This window comes from Fundulus heteroclitus, chromosome 13, assembly GCF_011125445.2.
Source record: "Fundulus heteroclitus isolate FHET01 chromosome 13, MU-UCD_Fhet_4.1, whole genome shotgun sequence".
Classification (NCBI taxonomy): Eukaryota; Metazoa; Chordata; class Actinopteri; order Cyprinodontiformes; family Fundulidae; genus Fundulus; species Fundulus heteroclitus.
In genome coordinates this window covers 22,026,748-22,045,125 of record NC_046373.1, presented here as the reverse complement: position 1 = coordinate 22,045,125, position 18,378 = coordinate 22,026,748, and the positions used below count along the sequence as shown (strand labels likewise).

Here is an 18,378-nt window from a genome sequence, read left to right as displayed (position 1 = left end):
TGAAATTCCAACGCAGAGTTGTGTTTCATTAAATTTACTGTGCTGCCTGGTTTTCAGGAAGACTTCTTAAAAAAACATAAGCTTTTCACATGTGTAAAGGGTGTGTTGATCGACAGGAAACTGATAAAAGTTGTACATCTAGATGTTGTCCATGTCATTGTTGAACTGCGCCTCCAGTGGTCAGATGGTTGGGTATTTCTCTTTCACAAATGACGTGACGGGATGACAGGAATCTGTCGCTCCGGAAGTCATTCCCGTAATTGACTTCCTGATGGTCATGTTTGACGTCATCTGAGGAATGAGACATGTATGACCAAACGCCTGAACCACAGGGACCAAGTGAAGTTGGCATGACGGGAGAGTTTTAAACAGGAAAAGTTTGTACTGTCCGTTGCTCCAAAGCAGCATTAAGGTTTTCTACTTTAAATGAGAAAATAAATTAGACTTTACAAAATTAATAATTTAAAACAATCACAGTTTTCACTGTTAAGATACTAAACAAAATTCTCAGTTTGACTGTTGTAATAGTATTTTGATCATTAAGTCCACCATTGCAAATTTCCCTGATGTCTGACATCATGTTAGTTTTGACAGAGACAAAAATAAATACAATCAGACACATGATGACAGAAAGCACCACCCAGAGGCTGTCAATGTAGTTTTTCTTGTTTTACTGAATAATCACCGGAAGTAAGTTCTGTAAAATACTACATGTTACTTAAGGACATGCCAATAGCAGGTAGACACACAAGAGAAACACAGAGCACACAGTCACACAGTCTCTTGGTTGGATGCACCCACTTAGGGTCTTGACTAAGGCAGACAGGTAAGAAATGTCTATTTTTCTTTCTTTCTTTTTCTCTGAACAATTACAACTACAGAACAGCTCAGAATATGATATGTTTTTCTGTTTTGGTTCTATACACAGAATGCGTTTTGCAGCAATCTTTGCTCTTCTCACTGCTTGTGCTGCAGCTGACCGTAAGTGTCAACGCTGTGCATTAATCTTTTTTTAGACAAACTGATGGGACAACGCAACACACAATTTTTTTAATTAAAAACGTTATCAAATGTGCTTTATTGTTACGAGTTGTCTGATGTTCCTTCCCCTCCAGTCCGGCCTCACTACTCGTACTCCCCACCGGTGGGGTCAGGAAGTGGGAGCTCCTATTTGCTCAGTGGAGAGGGAAGGATCACCGCTGTGAGAGTTTGGGAGTACTACTCAGGGTACATCAGAGGGTAAGTAAGAAATATTTGGATATTCTGCTACGCTTTTGTAAAGACCATAGTAGTATAAACTGCATTTACTATAATTATTTATCTTATTCCCCAGTATCCAGTTCCGGTATGGCTACCTCTGGTCCCCTGTTGCTGGTTTTCGATACAATCATGCCCATGAAATTGAGTTGTTCGACGGAGAAGCCATTATCCAGATTTCTGGAAAGTATTCCCACTATTTGCAGTCTGTGGTGTTCACCACCAACAGGGGCCGCTCCCTGTATGTGGGTCAGCCCTCTGGCGATTCCTTCAACATGTACCCCGATCACCCTGAGGCCGAGCTGATCTTCATCAGCGGGCGGGTGCATGGAGGCATCACCTCCTTGGGAGCCCACTGGGCCATTGTTGATCCATCATTGAGCCCAACCAACAGCACTGGAGGATATTAATGTGAAGAGCAGAGGACAGATGCAGTGACATGGGATTTAATGTGCACCTTATTTACGACATTGATTTAACTATAAAGATGTAACAAAATGTTTTGTCATTTTCTTTTTCATCAATAATGTACAAATTAATAACAAATAGATGATTTGTCTACTTTTGTCTCTCTGAAATTAAAGGCAGAATAACCCAGTTTTGTTGTAAAGTAGATCAAGATATTAACCATGTTCAGATTTATAAATGAAATTGTTCTCATTGGTTTTCGGTTTTATTTGATCATTAATTTGATTGTCAAGGCAAGGTTTGTTGTTGTGTTTTTTTCTTTAAAGCATACAATTTTCACGTAACAGTAAAAAAAAAGGCTAAAAAATAAACATCCTTTGTCTTGAATATATCTGCAAAATATAAAAGATGCTAATTGCAATATTAGATTTTTAAGTCGAAATCCACAAACAAAGGTCTGTATTTAGTAAAATATGTTTGAACCTTGAGGCAGACAAAATGCAGGTAGCAGGTAGCATTTCCATCTCAAAGTCTTCTGTCATTTTTAAAACTCAAACCAATTATTGCACTTTGAAAATGTGTTACCAAGCATTGCATTGTCTACACAAAAATAATTCTTACTTAACCACAGTTTATTAAATAACTTTGTCAGAGTATTTATAGATGGTGTCAGGATCTGTCTTTGTGAACCCAAATCGAGCACACACACACACACACACACACACACACACACACACACACACACACACACACACACACACACACACACACAGACACAGAGCTCGATTTGACAGTTTATTGAAAGTAATGGATGCTGGATGAAGAAAACCAGAGTCTGTTATTGGACTGGAGGAGGTGGGTGCAGGACCTGACGGCCCAGCGAGAGTTCTTGCTGACAGGTTCGCTGGAGCACAGAGGAGGCAGGTAATTCTTATTGAAGGTGAGGCTTGAGACGGAGAGGTGGCTAAGCAGTCAACTCTTATTTGACTAAACTTTCCACTGTTATGCAGATTACTCCAAGATTTCTCTCTATCTTAAAAAGGCAAAGGGTTTCTCAGTGGACTCACTGTTCAAACGTCTTGATGACATAAAGGCCTGGACGGCTTCAAATGTTTTATACTTGAACAAGCAAAAAGAAAAAACAGAAGTGATGGCTTTTGGTGGCACATAAAAGACCTCTTCCATCGATCTTGGTTCTTTGGCACAGTATGTACTGATGCATCTCGATAATACAGGTAGAAAAAAACTCTTAATGTACAAATTGGTCGTTCACCAGTACTTACTGGTGATACAGCCAAGCCTTAATATTGGACTTAGACTTAGACTTAGACAGACTTAGACATCTTTATTTGTCATTTTGTATGTACAGAGTGCATACAGAACGAAATTTCGTTGCATACAGCTTGTAATTAAAAGTAAACAATTGAAATGTAAATGCAGGAAAATTGCAGCAGTGATTAAAAAGTAAACAATTGAAATGTAATCAATGCAGGAAAAGAGAACAATGAAAACCATTTGTATGTGCAGAAATGATGGTGCAAAAGGCATTTGTGCAAAAATGCATTCGGAAACTGCAAGTTCAGCAGCATTTGTAATGCTAGATAAAGATGCAATGGTGCAAATGTGCAAAAAGTGGTGCAGGGTCCAGTTTAGAGTTCAGCAGTTCAACAGTCTGATGGCAAAAGGGAAAAAGCTTTTGCAGAACCTGGTGGACCTGCAGCGGATGCTGCGGAACCTCTTCCCAGAAGGTAGCAGGGAGAACAGTCCATGGTGGGGGTGTGAGGGGTCTCTGATGATGTTTCGGGCTCGGGACACGCAGCGCTGAGATGAAATGTCCTTAATGGAGGGAAGAGGAGCCCCGATGATCCCTTCTGCTGTCCTCACCTCACCTTCTTCCAGTCGGAGGCACTGCAGCCTCCACACCACACAGAGAGACAGTTGGTCAGAATGCTCTCTATGGTGCTTCTGTAGAAGATCGTGAGGATGGGCGGGGGCAGGTGGGCTCTCCTCATCCTCCGCAGGAAATACAGTCGTTTCTGTGCCCTCTTCACCAGTGACGTGGTATTCACAGACCAGGTGAGGTTGTCCGTGATGTGCACCCTCAGGAACCTGGTGCTGCTGACCACCTCCACAGCTGAGCTGTTGACCATTGGTCATTTATTACGAAATCAAATCAGAATGAATCAGGAACTAATGGATAGTTGACTTGGACGGACTGGGGAACACACAACCAAGCCTTATTAGGGGACTACTTGTTTGTTACCAAAGAATATGGATTTTGAATGTGGATTCTGAATAAACACTGCACCAGTGAGGTTCACAGCTAGTAATTGTCAACAACCTGTTTCCTAGTGATTACTGATTTTATTTATTTTACTTTTGTAAACCTTTTGATGATAGACATTAGCAATTTACTTTTCTTATACTGCTGTCATCTTTTCTATGTCTGAGTATCACTGAGTACCAAATCATTGCCTGGCTTTTATTGTGTTAACTTCATGTATTCATGTATTCATACCGAATATTTACTGTGGAACCAATCTTAACTTAATCGGTACCTGACCATTACCAATCTTAGCTGATCACTATTACTAACATCCAATAATAACCAATACCTCTTTTGAACTCTTACAAACAAAAGGTATCCTTAGCTGATCAGTTACATACAATTTCTACGATATAGCACTGTATATCGTAGAAACTATAAGGTTTGGCTTTATATTCCCCACAACTACTATACAAAGGTACTGCTTATAAGGCAACTCTTTGTGGCGAATAAGTCTCTTGGAGAAGAGACGAAACAGTTCAACAAAAAAGAACCCATCCACAGGATTCTCTTCTCTTATTTGGTACAGCATGTTAGGCCAATCATCACAAATTTGGGCATTAAGATTGATGCAGATCTTAAACTTGAAAGCCACATTAGGGCTGTTGTAAGGTCTTGCTTTTTTCATTTGAGGCAGTTAGCCAAAATAAAGGCCATTCTATCAAGATCGTTTTCAAAACAGCAATCCATGCATTTGTTACATCTAGGCTGGATTATTGTAATGCTCGCGATTTTGAGGTTAGCAATACATTCATTAGGGGCCTACAGGTTCCTGCATGCGCAACTTTTAACTGGAATAGGAACGTCTGAGTACATTATCCCCATTTTAAAGGAGCTATAAGTAATACTGATACCTTGTGGCTCAAATCGGTACAAGAGCTTGCCAATCACAACACTCTAATATGCCCTTTTTAAAAGGTGTGTTGTTGTTGTGAATTTTTCCTAACACGGGACAGGTATTTGATGTTTTATTATGTTCCATTTCTGCTCTGCTTCTCTTATTGGCTTCCATGTTTGCAGGCTGCTGCTCTTTTGACAAGATAAAATACCAAATGCTGCGCTCTGTGTTGGAAACCCTGGGAACTATCATATGATTGGCTCAAGAACCAGGAAGTAAACACGGGCTACACTATGCATTGAAGTTGTTTCGGATCGTACGTCTAGGTTTGAAAGGAGAAAAACTTGACTAAGATAATGTTTATGGATAGGACCAATTGTTTATAGGGAATATTACTTCCATCACAGGTGACAAATGAGAATGATTTAGGTTGATTTTACAGTAAATATCTTTACTTAATTGGCTACTTGTACCTTTTTAAAGTTCTTTAATTTACTCTTACTGGCAGGAAGTAGGAAGTAGGACAAGACAAACTGGCAAATGTGTATAAAGTAGAGGTATTAATGTGCAAACTGATTTGGAGCCTGTTTTTGTTTAGATTTGTTTACTCTCACTAAATGGATTTAAGTAAATTAAAGTAAGATAAGTGTTACATCAGTGAGATCATGATGTGATAAGAAAACAAAGGACCAGGGCTTCCCATCTTTCTCACTTGAAGAGAAATGGTTACTGGCTCTGTGATAAAAAAAAAACTTGCCATGCAGCCTAAAAAAAAAACAAACAAAAAAAACCCCAAAGGAACTAGATTAACAGGATTACACCTTTTTGTTGTATCCACAAGAACGTCCTCTGCAAGAAGAGATACACCTGACAAAACAGAGACATCTCTACTGCAATCTAAATGGGCGTTACGAGTTGTTAGAGTCTATGTGAAGCTACAACTATAGCCAAGTTGATGGAGAATGCAAGTATTGAGCTGTCGATAATTACAGTACAGAAATATAATTTATAGTTTTTTTCTCATGCATATGTTTGGTGTTTTACCAACTAATCTTGGATAGAAAAGAAACCATTCTAACAAGTGTGTGCAAACTCAGATTTTTCTTTGTTACAAATACATTTTTATTGAATTGTATTCAGAGACAAAGGGTTTGAATATTTAAAAGGCATTTCAAGCTACCTGAATAGTGGAACAAGTGGGGCAGCTTTGGGGGGAAATGGAGGAGCAAAAACATAAGGTTGCACCCCCACTTTTAAAATGGGGGAGCCACCGAATGTTTTTGATCACCCATTTTTTTGACTGAAAGAAATCTGATCAACGATTGGTCAGATTTCAGATTTCATTCGTCAGACTGAGGGGTTGATCACCAACCCCTGCAGTCTGACAAATTTATAAAGACAGTCGGTTTTTATTATTATTTTTTGGACTACCAAGCAAAAATTAGATAAACCCAAATGAAGTCCCACTCTCAATCTGGTTCAATCTGTCAGATTGTCTCGCTTTTCCAAAATTGCTCTCCCATTGATTGTGTTAGGTAACTAATTGTGTAACTAATTGTGTAATTAATCCTATGACAATTAGTTTTCTTTAGAGGTACTGCTAAGGACAATGCAAGTGTACTGGAAACCTGTGGAAGTTGCAGAACCAGTTCTTGGATATGGTGAAGTTGTGAGGTATGCCCAGTGGTGACAGTACACTGTTCTTCCTGGATAATTATCAAAAGCAATGCAGTTGTTTCCTGGTGAGGCTAAAAACTGAACTCGTTTATTTCAACTTTATCTGTGGAATAAGAAACACACGGGAAGAATGTCTGATCAACACGCAAACTTCATGTTTAAAGGCATATGGCGTCTAAAAAGGCAGGACAATTGTTTTCTTGAAAAGAAAGTAAAGACAAATGACGTCTCTGGTGGAGGAGACGTCATTTCACCTTCTTCATTCGCTGTACTTGTAAAGATTTATCGTTATAATAACAAATGTAATTGCAATGATGATGTTCATCATTACTATCCTATATATCTTCCTTTACCAGATTTCTGTCATGTTGGCTTTTACTGACAAAATATCCTGCCACCTGACAACAGGTACCTCCTTCTCTGAACAACCAATGAAAGCAGATGAAACAAAACAGCAGTATAAAAAGAGTAGTGTGACATGCAAATGACACACAGAGAACACAGCCCAGCTTTCTTTACAGTTTAAAACACCCGGGAGATTTTATAAAAAAGACAACCAGTCTGACAGGTAAGAAGTTTTTATTATTCTTTTTATACTATAATTACAGCACATAGGTTTTCAGGATAACAATGTTGATCTTTTATTTATTTTTTCTCATACAGGATGCTTTTTGTTACTATCTTTGTTCTTCTTGCCGCTTCTGCTGCAGCAGCTGACCGTAAGTGTCCGAGTTACTCACATGTTAAAAACATCAGAGTTGGACATGATCATAACAGAAAACATGTACTTTATTACTATATTATGTTCATTAAGTTTATTCATTTCATTTCCTTTATTTTTAAAATAGATTTTGTTGCTGATTACTAAAATCCTTGCTGTTTTCCAATTCCAGTCCGGCCTCACTACTCATTCTCCCCACCGGTGGGGTCAGGAAGTGGGAGCTCCTATTTGCTCAGTGGAGAGGGAAGGATCACCGCTGTGAGAGTTTGGGAATCCTACTCGAGCTACATCCAAGGGTACCTAATAAATATTTGGATGTCCTGTTATTACTTTTTGTGAAAAGCATAGCTGTATTGGAGAGTGTTTCCTGCATTTAATCATACAATTTCTCCCATTCTCCAGTATCCAGTTCCGGTATGGCTACCTCTGGTCCCCTATTGCTGGTAATGGATACGGTCAGGCCCAAGAAATTGAGTTGTTCGATGGAGAAGCTATGATCCAGATTTCTGGGAAGTATTCCCACTATTTGCAGTCTGTGGTGTTCACCACCAACCGAGGTCGCTCCCTGTACGCGGGTCAGCCCTCTGGAGAGTCCTTCAACATGTACCCCGAGCATCCTCAGGCTGAGCTGATCTTCATCAGCGGGCGTGTGCATGGAGGCATCACCTCCTTAGGATCCCACTGGGCCATTGTTGATCCATCCTTGAGCCCATCCAACAACACTGGAGGACATTAAGTTGGAAAGCAAAGGATAGATGTGTCCTGAAATTTAATGTGCAGCTTATTTACAATATTGATTTAATTGGAAAGCTGTATGCAAGACTCTTTCTTCAAATTCATTATTCACAAATCAATAAAAACTCCTTCCTTTGATAGACCTCTGAATATAAAGTTTTCATTCTCAGAAATGTATTAAAGACCAAATCTGCTGTGTTTTTACTCACTTGACTGGTGTAAATACAGTAAAAGATAATTTGTATCTTTTGAAAAATGTACATAAATCATTAAAATCAATGACTACAATTAATAAGGATTCTCTCCTTTTTTTCTGAAAAAGTGAAATAGAATAATGTTGTTCAACTGGAAATCAATATTTCTGAATAAATGTATACTGGAAACCTACCTCCCTTTAAACAATCTATCTGGTCTTGGTTTATCGGGTGTTGATTGTATGTATGTATGTATGTATGTATGTATGTATGTATATATATATATATATATATATATATATATATATATATATATATATATATATATATATATATATATATATATATATATATATATATATATATACATACACACACACACCTGAAAAGAGAGGCACCATTTCACAATAAAGTTTACCACAGGGTTCACGGTTATTTTAATGATCAATAATTACTGCAATTCTGCAGTATTTGACCTTTTCAACAGTGGATGAGTCTACAACACCGTTTCAGTAATTTCCCGTATATTTTATATAGGAGACGGATCTATACAGCACAGCAGCAAACCAACGCCCTCTTACTGTCTCCAAAAATTAAAAGTAGGAATAAAAGGCGTCAGATAATTGGAATAAAAAAGACTTTAATACAGTCCAATCCATTTTGTTCTTTCACGAACATGATTAGAGAAGATCATTTTGTCCAAAGCTGTTGCATATTAGACTTTAGCTAAGCGTAACTGTCATGTTCAAGGGAGTAATGGGTTCTAGGTGATGTTAAATCTTCTCCTCTTTTGTCTTTTTGGCAAAAACATTTTGACCCGTCAATTCGTCTTATGCGAAACATGGAATTTAAATATGTCATTTTGTGTTCTGATGAATGCTGAGGGGCATTTTCCCACCTTGACCAAATTACACACACATTCCTGTATGGGATATAACTTTGTTTGGGTGACCTACACCTAAACCGATCATTCATCTAGTAACATCTAAGTCCTGTGTGATTTGTATACCATCCAGTAAGTACACGAGCAAAACATGTATTTCTAAGTTCTCCCATGCTGGAGCAACCTGTCAATTCAGATGTGACTATCTCACTTAATCTACTAACTGCCAACTACTTTCTATTAGCTAATCTATATGGTGCTATTAGAAAGCATATGGGACACTAAATTAAACTACACTACAACTACTAGTCTAATACCACAGCATTAGTATAGCAAGATAAGCTGACACTGAGTTGCCGTGGTTGTGTGCTGACAACACTTTATTACAATTGTACATTTCATCTTGATTTGCTACCGCGTCATGTTCACTCCTATAGATGTATAATCAATGCCCATTGACTTGTTCAGCAATTATCTGCCGCTAACTCTCGCTTTTTTTCAGCAACAATAGGATTTGTTTTTGTTTTTTCTTTTTGTTAATGATGCCTTGCTATTCTCTGATTAAGTTTTCTAACTCGACTGGTGAGAAATTCACACTTCCAGGCGTCTTAATTCCTGCCGTTGCCGTTGTGAATCATGTCATATGGGTTTTATTGATGAGGCCTTTTTATTTGTTTGTGCTTATCTCAGGGTTTGTTAGATGCTGAATGAAGTTACCTGACTGACATCACCTGTTCTGAAACCAAGAATGCTGAGCATGACAGAGTGGGAAGGTCTACAGTGAGTAAATGTTTTATACTCAGGCAAGGTTGGCCATTCTTTATTAAATAGGACCCAGGAGTTCCAAGACACTGCAGCAGGCTTAGGAAGGACAGATAACAGGTTTGTACCATGAGCTTAATTGCGGTGCCACGAGAGGCAGCTTACGAGTATTGGGCAGGGGAGGTGTGGATGCAGACAGGCCAGAATCATAATATATAGTTCCCTATTTTAAAATATTTTAGTAAAATTAAATTTTTGTATAAATAAAGGTCACAGTGATCCAGCACAAAGGGGTATTTGTAGGTTTATTTTATGATTTTGGTTTTTGTTTATTTTTTGGACTTTTCTGGACTAATTTTGTTCCACTCATCTCAGCCATCAGTCACGATCCAATCAGCTCTGTCCCCTTCTCAGCCACCTACCAGCCACCACTCTGCACCTGATCAGCTTCACCTGCTGCACTAATTAGAATCAACTCTGCTCACCTGTTCACCTGCCTACATATACCTGCCTTTCCTCCACTCACTGCCAGAATGTCTCTTCTTGTCTAATGCTTATGCTGCCAGTGCCTGCATGCTGCACAAGTCTGCTTTGTCTTCTTGTCTGTTCCAGCCGCTTGCTCTGCCCATTCCGGTGGTTCCTCTGTCCGCATCTCCTGTTCTGGTCAGCTCCTGCATTGATCGCTGGTTTGGTCTGTCACTGCCTACAATCCCTCTTTCTGCCGCCCCTCGCCTAGCCTCGTGAGACCATCCTGATCTCGCGAGCTTTCAAGGTTTTACTCGCAGATCAGTCTGGCTACTCTCCGTTAAAGAAAATTTGGAGCCGTTCACCAAACGAACGTCCAATCAGCGTTGGCTTTGAGGCGGGTTGAGGTGTGACGCAACGAGAAGCGCGACAGTTCAGTCTAAAGATCATGGCGGCTTCAGCCGATGAAACTAGCGTTAGCGTGGCTATCGAGCAAGTTTTATCGGAATTACAGAGTATTTCTTTGCTGAGCTAACGAGCCTTTACCTGCAGCAGCAAGAGTAGCTTGGCTTGTGGTTGTGTTTTCGTCGTCGCTCTGTTACGAGCGACGACGAATCTGATTGGTTCATTTGGCCCGTCTATCACCAACATAGGCCAATCAGCTAACCAGTATTTTCGCCCCTTCCCAAAATTACTTCAACGGAAGGTTTCCAGATGGATATGCGGAGCAAATCTATCTGGCGGAGTCAGGTAACCCCTCGCCATCTACATTTCCACAATTCACCTCTTCAATAAACCTTTTAAATCATACTCTGTGTCGGGCAGAATATCGGGTTCTCCAGTTCTAATTGTTACACCTTTCAAGAAAAACTACTTTAATTCAAGCATGGTGTGAATTATAGGGAAGTAATTTGTTTTTATATCCCCCTAATCAAGGCTTAGACTCCCCTAAGAAAGGACAAGCTGGGAGTTATAAATCGTATTTATTTATTCATATATTTACATGTGGTATATTCAAAATAGCAATTTGAGAGCCTCCAAAGAGGGTTACACCACTTCTGTGTCTGCCATCATTTTAAGCTTACACCACTGCCAAAACTCCTCATTAAAGTGCCAAAACTGACAAAATAGAGTAGAGCAGGTGACAAAAATAGAGTAGAGCAAAAAGAGTGAACAAGTCTGTTTCTATACCTGCAGAGACATGTATAAAAAGAACAGCAAAACCAACCGATAAGGTACTATATTACATGTACAAACAAGCAACGCCTTGACAACATCACTGAAAAATATGTACTATTATTTAATACGCAATGTATAAAGTGCCAGCCAAAGCTAATTATAGGGTTTTCTGTACAGAAGTGAATCTGTAACCATCTGAATCCAAGCACCTGAAGGTGTTTGCGAGAGTGGTGAATCCATAAGAAAAATGCTCAAAAGTGTTTGTGAGGAGCCACAGACTTGCCCCACCAGAGTGCCATGGTAGAGACCAGGGAAAGCAGAACCCCTGATGCCCAAAAGGGCCCCCAGAGCCAAGGGGGGCCAACACAGGGATAGATCATCTATCATAGATGCCTCCACCATCCCATGGAAGAGCAAAATAGAGTAAAATAAAACACTGAAAGATCATAAGACACCAGTTTACTTAAGTATATCCAGTATTCTTTAAGTCTGATTCCACGTTAAGGAAAAACAGTCATGGTATAATTCCAGCACGAACTGAAGCAAAAAGTCTTGACATTATTATTCCTGTAACACCTGTTCCTTGGCAACAGAATAGGTTTTAGAAATATGTCATTTTCCTGAAAACATTATCTGTTGATTCAGTTCTTGGAAATACGATTGACATATTCCTAGAAACAGAAGGTGACAACGTGATAAGTTGAATTTCCTGTTGCACCTCACACCAAAGCAAAATAAAAAATGTTCACAGTGATTCTACACATCTAAAACGACAGCATTAGCATTGCATTACTACATGTTAGCTTTCATACCTAGAACTAATTTAAAACAATGGTTTGGGACGAAACGTGTTACTTTTCAGCAGTACATCAGATGCAACTGGTTGCACTCCAGGAAAGTAATCAGACAGGGTGAATTACCGTAAAAATAGCCACGGGGCGTGCCACACTGGTATAAAAGACCTTGGTGCTGAAGGTGTGGGATGAGAAAACTGAAAAAGGGATAACCGGACACGGATGCTAAGGCTCTGGAGGTACAGGAAGAGGTCTGAAAGATTTGTGAGTGTTTCTTTTTCAAATTTTTACTATTCAGCAGATGATTACTTGTTTTTTTAAATACTCTTGACAAATTTACAAACACATGTCTAACTGTGACGTTTTCTTACTTTCCTGCAGGTTAGTGTTGCTCATCTGGCAAAACCTTTACCAAACATGTAAGAAATTCCAGTTTTTCATGTCAGCTTATTAATTCTATCAACTGAAAGTCCTGCTGAACATAGAGGTCTGAATCAAAACCAATTTGTTTCACAGAATGCATTACATCGCTGTCTTTGCTCTCCTGGTGGCCTGTGCCCTGGCTGATGGTAAGCATGCAACTAACTTAATGTACACTATATTTCACTATATTTCAAAACAGAGACAAAACTTACAAAGAAAAGCATCAATGTTGAGTCTATATAAAGTTCTGATTTAGTTGTATGTCTATGATTAGACCAAGCAAATATTATAACTCTAAAAGTTGCTTAGATTTTAAACAAAACATTTGTAAGTTCTAGAAAGAGATTTGTAAATCATGTTAAAATACTAGAAAGAATACACACAAAGTCAAGAAGGTTTTGATTAAATTTGAATTATTTAAGCTGTCATTTATAATAATTTGGTAATAATGTGTGCAGAACGAGTTGATGTTTTTTAGAGCAACAAATCCTGAGAAAAATATTCAATAAGACAACTTATGCACCAACACATGCACATATTTGTACTGTATTGACAGATGGGGGGAAAAAACGTGCATCGTAATCTAATCGTAATTTGTTTGTTTTTAAAAAAGTAAAATGCCAGTTCTCCATAAAACATAATTTTCAGTCAGAACTGCAAACTTAAGAGTTTAAAATTTTCTGTGAGATGTCATTTAAAACATACCATTTCCAGTGATTAATAAATTAGGACCTGCTGACAAAAAAACAGTCTAAAAGTGGACATTCAAAATAACCACTAACATGCCCAGATCTGGATCTCCAAGAATTTTCACCCTAAAAGAAGGTCTAACATCCACCAGGACCATAAAATGTCCCCAATGGACCTCAACCATGCACTTGTAACTGTTGATGTGAAATTGGATGCATCTACAATCAGAAGGATACGGCACCAGTTTAACTTTCATAAGAGCAAAGTAAGGAGGAAAATGTTGCTTTTTCAAGAGAAAAGATAAAGGCTAGACTTAGGTTTGCCACTGAGGTCTTCTGGAAAAGTGTGCTTTGGACAGATGAATTTAAAATATAGTTTTTAAACATGTATACTACCTGTCAAAAGTTTTGAGTCACCTTCTTATTCAATGGCTTGTCATTATTTTTATTAATTAGAGATGGAATAAATTAGAAATTAATTCATTTTATTAATTTTAAAAAAGACAGTCATGAAAACAAGGGAAAGCCTATTGAATGGAAAAGGAGAGTCCAATATATTAGAAAGGAAATATTCATGTTGCGTATGCAAATTCCTCCCCCATCACTTTGATAGCCCTAAATAAAAAGAAAACGTAGCAACCTTGCCTTCTGAAGTCACTAAAAAAAGTCACTTTTAAAACTTCTTTAAAAATGCATTCTATTCTTTGGCTTTTAGCACAACTTAAAACTTTCTGTTTTTATTTTTTTATTTGCTTTTCTTTTTGTTCTTTCCTGTTCCTTGGTTTGTAATGCTCTTGATTTTTACGCATGCAGCACTTTGTTGTAGCTGTGGTTATTTTAAAGTGAATAATTCTGTTCGGTGAAAACCTCAGGTTTTTGTTTAATGCTAAAGAACATTAAAAAAACCAATGGCATCATGACAACTGAAGAACACAGCAGAACGGTCAGGGGCATAGATGTCAGGAAGTTTAATCCCAGCAGTGGGCCCTTGACGGTTAACGGATTGAAGCAATGAGCGAATAATGATAATTAAGCAATGACCAGAGTTTTAGGACATTTCATGGAGCAATATTCAATCAACTAAACATCAGGTCAAGTCCCTCAACATCTGCCACAGACTGTTGATCTGCTTATTGTCCCCACAAATCTTTCTAGCATGGTTTGCATCTATGATCTTCTTCTGGCTTTGTGAAACAGAAGGTGGAAAACTGTGAACTATGGAGCAGAGTCTCAATTAATCTTTTTCATTTCATTATTCATGGTGGCTCTGATCAGCTACCATGAATAATGAAAAAAGGGAGAGATCCTGGAGGGAAATCGGAACATTTTATCAGATAGAATCCTTAAGAAAATGTCTTTGGTAGCAGAAAACCAAGAGAGAAGAGAAGGACAGGCAGTACCCATCATGGGAATATGCCTGGCATTGACAACAGGCAGATTGAGGAAAGGGCTGATATCTAAAGGTCCTATACCAGTTGACTAGAGATGAATTGGCTGAAGGAAAGTGAGACATTAATCATGGGAGCACATTCAACACAAGAGCAGCAGAGGGTAGGGGCTACCCTCAGACAGGACCCAAGATGCAGGCTAAAAGTTTCCAGAATGACATTCTGAAATGACAGTGAAGCTAGATTAGTGTGCAGAATATCATGTGTACCAAGTATTGGCTGGAAGTCCCATATTCAGAGTGGGACGAAACACCCAGAGGGGTTGAGAAACAACAAGGCTAGGATCTTGTGGGACTTCCAGCTCCACAAAAGTATGATCATGAGCAAAGCATAAATAAGAAAAGAGACGGTTGAAATTAAATTAAATGCAGCATCAAGAAGAAGGAACAAGAGCAGCAGTAAAATACTGACAGCTCGTTAAAAGTCGAGGCTGGCGCCTACAGGTCATTAAAGCTCAAGTTGTTATACTCTCTGATGGTGGAAGGACTCAGCAGCAGTTGTGTAGTAGTGCTTTAATGATAAACAAAGAAACTTGCAAAAAAGTTGCAGTCCAGGAACTAAAACAGCAGCACGGATGAATAAGGAAGCAGGAGAGGAGGAACCACAGACGTAGGCAGACGGCCCAGCACTGAGTAGGAGGAAACAGGGCGTATAAAAACGCAGTGGTAGAGGGACCAGATGAGTGAGAAGACAAGTGAAAGTAATGAGATAAATACTGGGTGACAGCTGAGAGCAATGAAGGCAGGGCGATGAAGGAGCAGGAGAACAATGACAGAGATAAGGTTCCTTTATTATTGAGGCATGTATGTTCCGCGCTGAAATGAGGCATGCAGACACAACGTCTGCAGCATTTATACTATATGTGGCTTTTCCTAAAAAAGTAGCACTATTCTCCTAGACTCTGGAGGGAAGCCTTGTGCTCCTACACCAAGCGTACTACTACACCCCACCACACGAAGAAGTAGAAAACACAATTGTTTAAAAGATTTGAGGTTTTTACTTTAAGAGTGACAGTGATTTCTTTTTTTTCTTTTTTCTTTCCTCCCCCCAGTGTCCTGTCTAGCACTGTGGCAATAAGAATTGATGTCTTAATGGCAAATAGAGCTCGACAGATTTTGCTTTCACAAGTGGAGCAAACAGCTTTCGCCATAGTGCTCCGCTTGATTTATGCATGTAAATAGCTTTATTGTGATTCCTGCAGGGAGATTTTCAAATTATTTGGACACTACAATGAGAAAGTAGGAGAGTGAAGGAAGAACAAGAAGAGAAAAAAGAAAGAGAAGAGGTGAAAGAAAGAAGAGATAAAAGGGGGGGAAAATGATAAAATGTCCCCCATCTGCTCCATCACCTGGAAAGAGAGATGCAAAAAGAGTGACAGTGATTTCTGTCCAGGAATTCTTAACAAGTTGTTGATCAGGGTGATTTTTATGCTCTGAATAAGTTAAGTTATCTATAGTTAAGTCTATATTTATGAACCTGTGCTAGAAGCAGCGTTCGTTCGTCCGCCATGTTTTTCCACGCGGGACTGTCCGCATAGTTAGGAATTTTCCCAGGTGCTCACAGCGTGAACATTTGGCCACACGGAGGGACGTGGTAGCCATAATATGGCTGCACAGACCTCACAGATGCGTCAAGTATAAACCAGGCTATAGACAGGGAGTTGACACAAAAAAAAATCTAACCAAACAAACAAGATAGAATCAAGAACCTATTAAATAATTAATATACTGAACCAGAGCACAAGAACAAGATTGAATATAAATACTAAGGAAAAAGGATAAGTAGGGCATCAGTCAAGAAATAACAAAATCAAAACCCAAACACCCAAGGGTCATGATAAGTTATTAAGTTGTTTTTTTTTATTACATTAACATTCCTAAGTCATGAGAAGAAATTTGCCATGTTGTCCTGAAAACTGTTAATAATAACTCCTGTTTGTTGGAGGGGAGAGGCACCCTACTGCAGTCGCAGGGCGTCGCCATTTTTTTACAATCAGTGGCCAAAGTTCACACTGGAAGTTATGGACATGTCTTCTTCCTTTTTATATATTACGCGGCGACAGTGGATCAGTGGATTAAATGCCTAAATTTGATTCAATACCTGCAGTTTAATCCCCTCCCCAGGGCCAAACCTAACCCTAACAGATGAGAAACCTAAACCTAATGTCAGTGGATTTGATACGACTTTATTAACTTTCTGTTTGGACCACATTCCGGTTTGGACCGATTAAAACTGACTTCCAGCAGTTTTGGGAGTATTTTTGACGATTTTCTTGTGATTTGGTTACACCTCCAATGTGTACTTCTGGCATTGATTGTCAAGATGGCGGCGGCCCCTGCGACCATACGGGGGTACCCTTGATTGACTGTTCTTGTCTTTGCAGACTCCCACTACTCCTTTTCCCAGTCTGTGGGAGGAGGCGGGGGCACCTCGTACAGCGTCACCGGGGAGGGCAGAATCACAGCCGTTAGAGTGTGGGAGGTCTACAGCAACTACATCTACGGGTGAATGTTCGATAGTTATGATCAGATGCTAAACAAATTCAGATAATGATGTTTAAGGTTTACTTTTTTTCATGACTCTGTGAATTCCATCTTAAAAATGTCCCAGTTTAACATATGACTCCTCACTTGCTGTTTTCTTCAGCTTCCAGCTCCGTTATGGAGACGATTGGACTCCGGTTATTGGCTACGTATCCGGTCAACCCCATGAGCTGCAGTTATTCGAGGGCGAAAGAATCGTCCAGATCTCCGGAAAGTACACTCACTACATTCAGTCGCTGATCTTTGCCACCAGCCTGGGCCGCTCCCTGCATGTCGGCCAGCCCGCAGGCCACTCCTTCAACATGTATGCTACCCACCCAGACGCTGAGCTGCGCTTCCTCAGTGGCATGACCAGTGGGCTGCCCACTTCCCTCCAGGCCCACTGGGCAATCTTTGATACAGAGAGCAGTGAAGCTCATTAAACAACGATGAAGAAAACCCCAGTGGTAATTTTCTCCCACAGTCAAACAGGGATTTTCTCCTGTTTTATGCATTTTCTTTAACTTTTTAACTGGACTGTGAATGAATTGAGTTTTGAATTTGTAAAACCTTTATGCATTCATTCAAGTTTAGATTAAAATTCGCTTCAATGATAAGACCGTTCCTGATTATCTTTACTGACATGTTAATTTGACCATTTTCAGGGTCAAAATAATTTGATTTTAGTGCTCCTAGAAATAACAATCTACTTTATTTTGTCTTGATGTAATTATATCTGTCACCCCCTAATTATTGCAGAATAATATGATGTGTTATGGATAAGTAAAATGAGCGAAAATCTGTGTGCATTTAATTTAAACTCTAGTTTAATCAAGTTCTAAATCATGTTTTTATTCTTTTATGATAACAGTTGATAAAAACTAATCACATCATATTTATGACTTGTTTTCCTTCCTTTACAAACACAACCATGCATGGTTGCTAAGAACTGCTTAATTTACATCTGGTTTGTTAACAGGTCTGATTCTTTTTTAGTTAAACAAAGCTTTATTATTGTACTTATACAAACTGAAAATAAATATCAATCAGCAACTTT

General features: G+C 39.0%; 3 protein-coding genes across 4 annotated transcripts; all 3 read left to right on the top strand.

The window, feature by feature from the left end:
- Positions 1 to 637: 637 nt before the first annotated feature.
- Positions 638 to 1,928, top strand: LOC105931687 (zymogen granule membrane protein 16). The gene is made up of 4 exons (XM_012870466.3): positions 638 to 826; positions 929 to 981; positions 1,116 to 1,239; positions 1,334 to 1,928. Exons 1-4 carry the CDS (start codon positions 792 to 794, stop codon positions 1,665 to 1,667), a joined length of 546 nt encoding a protein of 181 aa, XP_012725920.2. The 5' UTR covers positions 638 to 791; the 3' UTR covers positions 1,668 to 1,928.
- A 5,053-nt stretch (positions 1,929 to 6,981) lies between these two features.
- LOC105931689 (zymogen granule membrane protein 16) lies at positions 6,982 to 8,254 on the top strand. The gene is made up of 4 exons (XM_012870468.3): positions 6,982 to 7,074; positions 7,170 to 7,225; positions 7,400 to 7,523; positions 7,630 to 8,254. The coding sequence occupies exons 2-4, from the start codon at positions 7,171 to 7,173 to the stop codon at positions 7,961 to 7,963; spliced, it is 513 nt and encodes a 170-aa protein (XP_012725922.2). The 5' UTR covers positions 6,982 to 7,074; position 7,170; the 3' UTR covers positions 7,964 to 8,254.
- A 4,191-nt stretch (positions 8,255 to 12,445) lies between these two features.
- On the top strand, positions 12,446 to 18,369 carry LOC105931676 (zymogen granule membrane protein 16). Of its 2 annotated transcripts, none has more exons than XM_012870449.3 (5): positions 12,446 to 12,503; positions 12,621 to 12,658; positions 12,756 to 12,808; positions 17,183 to 17,303; positions 17,446 to 18,369. In XM_012870449.3, exons 1-5 carry the CDS (start codon positions 12,462 to 12,464, stop codon positions 17,762 to 17,764), a joined length of 573 nt encoding a protein of 190 aa, XP_012725903.2. In that variant the 5' UTR covers positions 12,446 to 12,461; the 3' UTR covers positions 17,765 to 18,369. The 2 variants fall into 2 exon arrangements, with proteins under 2 accessions (XP_012725903.2, XP_036001849.1); XM_036145956.1 differs by having other exon boundaries at positions 12,458 to 12,478.
- The last annotated feature ends 9 nt before the right edge of the window (positions 18,370 to 18,378 follow it).